The 5,305-nt window shown below is 56.1% G+C and overlaps 1 protein-coding gene across 1 annotated transcript; it reads left to right on the top strand.

The window, feature by feature from the left end:
• The first annotated feature begins 2,245 nt into the window (after nt 1-2,245).
• S100A9 (S100 calcium binding protein A9) lies at nt 2,246-4,932 on the top strand. The gene is made up of 3 exons (XM_081111783.1): nt 2,246-2,578; nt 2,942-3,112; nt 4,502-4,932. Exons 2-3 carry the CDS (start codon nt 2,969-2,971, stop codon nt 4,814-4,816), a joined length of 459 nt encoding a protein of 152 aa, XP_080967909.1. The 5' UTR covers nt 2,246-2,578; nt 2,942-2,968; the 3' UTR covers nt 4,817-4,932.
• The last annotated feature ends 373 nt before the right edge of the window (nt 4,933-5,305 follow it).

Below are 5,305 nucleotides of genomic sequence, written 5' to 3'. Positions count from 1 at the left end.
ACTGTTCACTCATTCACAGATGATTAATACATCCATTCAAGCATGCATTCGGCAAACATTGATTACATACTTGCTGTGTGCTTGGCACTGTGCCATGCCCCGACCTTAGCTCTCGTCCTGTAATGATCTTTTCTTTACTGGTAAGGAAAATGAACCAAAGAGGCTAGTGAATTGCCTTAGGGTCACACAGCCGGTCTGAATTCTAAACAACTATTCCATGTGCCATGTCAGCAGTGCAAGACAGAACATGCTCAGGGCCAGGGCGGGCAGCACACGGGCTCCCTCCGGCTTTCAGAGGGCAGTGTGGCCAGGAGGGGCCTGGCAGTGAGGGGAGGCTTCACGAGAACACGACAAAATGACTCCTGGAAGTGGACGAGGGGAACCTACCTTCCCTGATGAAAGGGGAGAGGCTGGAAGGTCCTTAGAGTGGGTTCTCCAGACATACTTCCTGGGTCGAGGGGTACGGGTGCCAGTAAGAACATGATCCTTCAGCAAATGTGAGGTCTCCCTGGGCCAAGCCCTGGAGGACATGAACATGAATGCTGATTCCCCTGAGGATCTGCAGGCAGTGATCAGACAAGGTCAGAATTTGCAAATACCTTCACTTCAGGAAAGGAAGTGCTGAGAGCCAAGAGTTGGGTGGGAGTGAATGGCCCAGCAAAGAGACTATTTCCCATTGGGAGGAACAGAGCAGCTTCCCGGACCAGGTAGCATTGAACTGAGCCCTGCAGGGTGGGCAGGACTGAAACGGATGTCAACTGAGTCCAGTGTCCGAGCTACCTGTCACCACCCAGCCAAAGAGCTGGGGATAGAAGTACAGGTGCACATTTAATAATATCAGTGCCAGATATCTGGGAAGGTGACTGGTAAAAACCCTAACATCCACCTTCTCCGTAAGCTTCTTAGGGGAAAGCTTATATAGAGGAATTGGGGGAAGGGAATGTGGACGGAGAACGTGGAGTATAGGGGTTCTGGTGATTTGCAGTCTTGGAATTTGAGTCCCTGCAGGGTCTTGGGTCTTGAATGTCTTCATTATGGTCCCCAGATCAGGATGGTCAGAGTTCTGAAACAGGGCAAGTGGGGATCCGGTGTGGATCACCCTGTGTTCCTTTTTTGTGTTTTAAAATATATTTTTATTGATTTCAGAGAGGAAGAGAGAGGGAGAGAGAGATAGAAACATCAATGATGAGAGAGAATCATTGATCAACTGCCTCCTCCACGCCCCCTACTGGGATCCAGGCATGTGCCCTGACTGGGAATCGCACTGGTAACCTCCTGGTTCATAGGTCAACACTCAACCACTGGGCCATACCGGCTGGGCTACCCTGGCGTGTCTGAAACCTAACTGATCAGCGTCCACATTTCTGGTGGCCAGGCATGTGAATTCGGGGCTGGGTTAAAAGTCTCTGTTTTGGTCTGGCAACTGGCAATTGCAACAAAATCTTCACCAGGACATAAGGTTAAGCATAGACAGTTGATTAATCAATTACACGGTCTGTTAGTAAAAGCGTGGGAAAGAGAGAGGAAGAGAAGAGGAGGAAAAAATAACAATCATGTTTAACCTATCCTTGTACCCCTATCAGGACTGCACCCCATCATGGGGGAAGGGCACACCTGGGGTGAGAGCACCAAAGACAAGGGCTCGTTGGAGCAGAGGCTGATCAGGCCAGGCAGGGCTGTTCTTCCCTAGGAGATGGGGAGCTATGGGAGGTTTGCAGCCTTGCAGCTGGAGCCGGAAGGCTTGCCCAAGAGGCTACATCAAAACAGTTGTCCTGATGCTATAAACTCTTGAGGGTGTGGCTCTCATGTTGGGAGCAGGATTTACATGAATAATGCTGACAGCCTATGCCCCAAGGAGCTGTCACTTAGACTACAAGAGGGAGGTGTAATCCGATTACCCTTAACCCGGAACCTGGATGTCTGAGCCCAATTCCTGCTCTGTCACCAGCCAGCTATGTGGCCTTGCTCTGACAGCTCTCTGGGTGTCAGTTTCTTCATTTGCAAGATCAGGAGGTTGACCCCCTACCCTACACCACCCCCTACCCTTCTGACCCCGATTCACCGCCTGTGAATCTAAGACCTCCACTCCAGCCCCTCACAGACCCAAGAAGGGGAAGGCTCAGTCATCCTTGTTGGGCTGCCCACTTTGGGGAGGCAGAGTGGGTCTGCCCCTACCCAGGGGTCCTCAGCCCACCACCAGCCTCTGGCTATCAGGTGGGAAGTGGTCCCTCAACAAGAGGGGGTTGGGGTCAGAGGGAAGGAGGGGTGCCAGAGGAGAGGCAGCTTGCTCAGGGAGGGCAGGGGTGGGGTGAAGGGGAAGTGAACTAACCAAGCAACTTCCGCCCCAACCAGCTCCAGGCCAGGAACTGGGAAATTCACAAAAGTACAGAAAGATCTGTGTGGACATTTCCTGTTCCACCCTAGTCCCCCTTCCTGGCCGCCCAGGTCTGGGTTACCACACTGCTCACCTGTGAGGCAATCTTCCCACTAGAGGGCTGAGTGTGCTGGCCAGGAGAGGCCTATAAATGCTGGGCCCACAAGACGCCGTCAAACCCCTCTGTGTGACTCTTCAGCTTAGGTAAGTGAGCTGCCAACTTCCCTGGGTAGCAGCCTGCCTGCCGAGTCTTTCTTTACACCCGCTACCCATCTGCCTTTCCAGCCCTCCTCCGGGAAGCCCTCCTTGATTAACCTGCTCACTTTAAAGCTTCCTTCTCATTCTGTTGGAGCCTCCTGCTCTCAAATCCTCTGCTTTTTTTACATTCTCCAGATATTCTAAAAGTTATTTCTCCCATGTCTGGGTCAGGGTCCTTTCCCAGTTCAATGCCCCTTTCTTTTTCTTCTGTGTCTGCCCCCGCCCCCCACTTCATTTCTGCAAGCAGCCAGGAGGAGGTGTCTAGGAAGGCTTTTTCTTCTAAGCACCCGACCCCTTGCTTCTCCTCAGCTCAGAGTACAGGAAGACAAGGACAAAATGTCGCAGACTATGATGGAATGCAGCGTTGAGACCATCATCAACATTTTCCATCAGTACTCCACGCGCCTGGGGCACCCAGACCGACTGAACCAGAGAGAATTCAGCCAGCTGGTGAAGAAGGAGCTGCCTAATTTCCTCAAGGTAGGGCTGGACTCCTGGCCACTATGTGCCGAGAGGAAGTAAGAGAGACGCTGGGGGAGAGTCGGACTGGGCGGGGGAGAGGCGACTAGTTAGGTAGACAAGAAGGTGACATTTGAGCTGAGACCTGAATGTGTGAGAGGAGAGAAGCGGAGGGAGGAGGAGAGATGCTGTGGGGGGAGGAGCCTTGGCGGAAGCCAGGAGACTGAGCCCCAGATGGAGGCGGGAGCCCCGAGGGCACTCTTCTGATATCTGGATCTCCCGTAGGAAACAAACCCAGGGCATGTGCAAAGCCCCACCCAGCACAGCCTGTACACAGCACTCGGGGCGTGTGATGTACTTACTGATCTAAAAGGGATCAGGCAGTCCTCGGGAAAAGGAGGCTTGGTTCCAGCAGACCTGTTCTGTTTCTTTACACTTTTGGGGACTTTGGGGAACAGAGGCCTGGACTAGGAAGGGTGGCGCACCTGGGTACGTCTCAGGTCCACTCCTGGAGCGATGTCCTGGGGCAGGTGGCCAGCCCAACCTGGAGCCGGCCCCACCTGGTGGGGTGGGGGGTTGCCACAGTAGGAGATGTTAGGGATGCTGACAGCTCCCCGCAGTGAGGACCTCAGCAAGCAGGACGCTGGGTCAGGCTAGACCGCAGAGGGTGGTGCTGGCAAAGCTTCCTCCATGTGAGGCCTGTGCCTGCCCCCCCTCCCCCCCCCCCCCGTGCCAGAGGCAGTGACAGGCCAGGAGGGGCAGCTGGGACCTTGCCAATGGGCTGCTACCCATTGGATGACTGGTCTTCCTCCGGGCAATGGCAAGCATGCAGAAAGAATAGACCGTGCAGAGGCATAGCAGGAGGGAAGGCCTGGGAGAGGAGCTGGGCACCCCCAGGTTCTGGAGGGGACTTAGCTGCCATGCCCAGGCCAGCGGGTGGCATAGCTGGGACTCGCTGGAGCTCGCTCTGCCTCGCCAAGATCCTCACCTCCCCGTGCCTTCCTCCGCACACGTTATCTCAGCCTTGGGTCAACAGAGCACCCACGCTGCTCCCTGTCCTTACACAAGGGCCCGATCATCTTGTTTTCCTCAAGTGCTTCCTGCTACACAGGTTGAAATGAGTGTCACTAATTTGTGACCGTGAGAGGGAAGGGAGAGGCAAGGAAGGGAGGGGCCGGGCCGAGTGGACAGGAGCGGAGGGGAGGGGACGAGACGGGTTCTGAGTCAGCCCCGGGCGGTGTGCGGGATAACTGGAAAGTAAACGGCGCCCCGTCAACGGTCATTTTTAATTCGGGGTTGAGGCCCAGAAGCCAGGTTTCCCAGTGCCTTTGCCATCGGGTCTTTGGCTGTGCTGCCCGCCCCTGGCCCTGGCCACCCCCAGCCCTGACCACCCTGTCTCCCAACCCGCAGAAGGAGAAGAGGAATGAAGCACTCATTAAGGACATCCTGGAGGACCTGGACACCAGCGGAGACAAGGACCTGAGCTTCGAGGAGTTCATCACCCTGGTGGGCAGGCTGACGGAGGCCTCCCACGAGGAGATGCACAAGAACACCCCCAAGGGGCACGGCCACACCCATGGGCCAGGCTTCGGGGCGGCTGGCCGCAACCCCTGCAAAACCCAGGGTGGCAACCAGGGTGGCGGCCACGGCCACAGCCATGATGGCCACGGCCACAGCCATGATGGCCATGGCCACAGCCATGATGGCCACGGCCACAGCCACTAACCAGGAGGCAGACCACCCTGTCCCTGCCAATCCAGGGCCCCAGGCTGTGTGCGCACAGCTGAGGCGGTGGCCTGAGCTGCAGGGCTGGGGTTGAGATGAATAAAGAGTTCCTCCAAGCCAGTGCTCTGTGTGCTCCTTCCACCCCCTCTGCAGCCTGTCCTTCCCAGGGCTCTGGCTTAGACTCCATGCCCCTTCCCGGGGCCGAGCCCCTTCATTCAGCCCTTCGTTCGCAGTCACAAGAGGAGAAGCCTCAACAACGTGGTCCTATTCTGAGTCCCTTGCACTCGCCTCCCTGACCATTTTCTCACCTCTGACCTCAGGCCCTGCTGCTTAGGGCCTAGTCACCCCAGCCCAACTCAGGACTTCCCTGTGCAACCTGTCAAATGGGCCCTGGCCACCGCAGAAAGCGAAAAGGGGGCACCCCATCCCCTCAACATGCCAGCCGCCACCACACCACCCACCCAGGCACAGCCCCCTTCACCAATGCTG

Source organism: Myotis nattereri (assembly GCF_964212035.1).
Source record: "Myotis nattereri genome assembly, chromosome: 18".
Lineage (NCBI taxonomy): Eukaryota > Metazoa > Chordata > Mammalia > Chiroptera > Vespertilionidae > Myotis > Myotis nattereri.
This window is presented reverse-complemented; position numbering and strand designations above follow the sequence as displayed.

Bases quoted from the DNA above. Each gene is read 5' to 3' on its own strand.
- S100A9 (XM_081111783.1), top strand. From the start codon at position 2,969: ATGTCGCAGACTATGATGGAATGCAGCGTTGAGACCATCATCAACATT. The intron at 3,113-4,501 runs GTAGGGCTGGAC...CCCAACCCGCAG, and splicing joins AGCTGCCTAATTTCCTCAAG to AAGGAGAAGAGGAATGAAGC.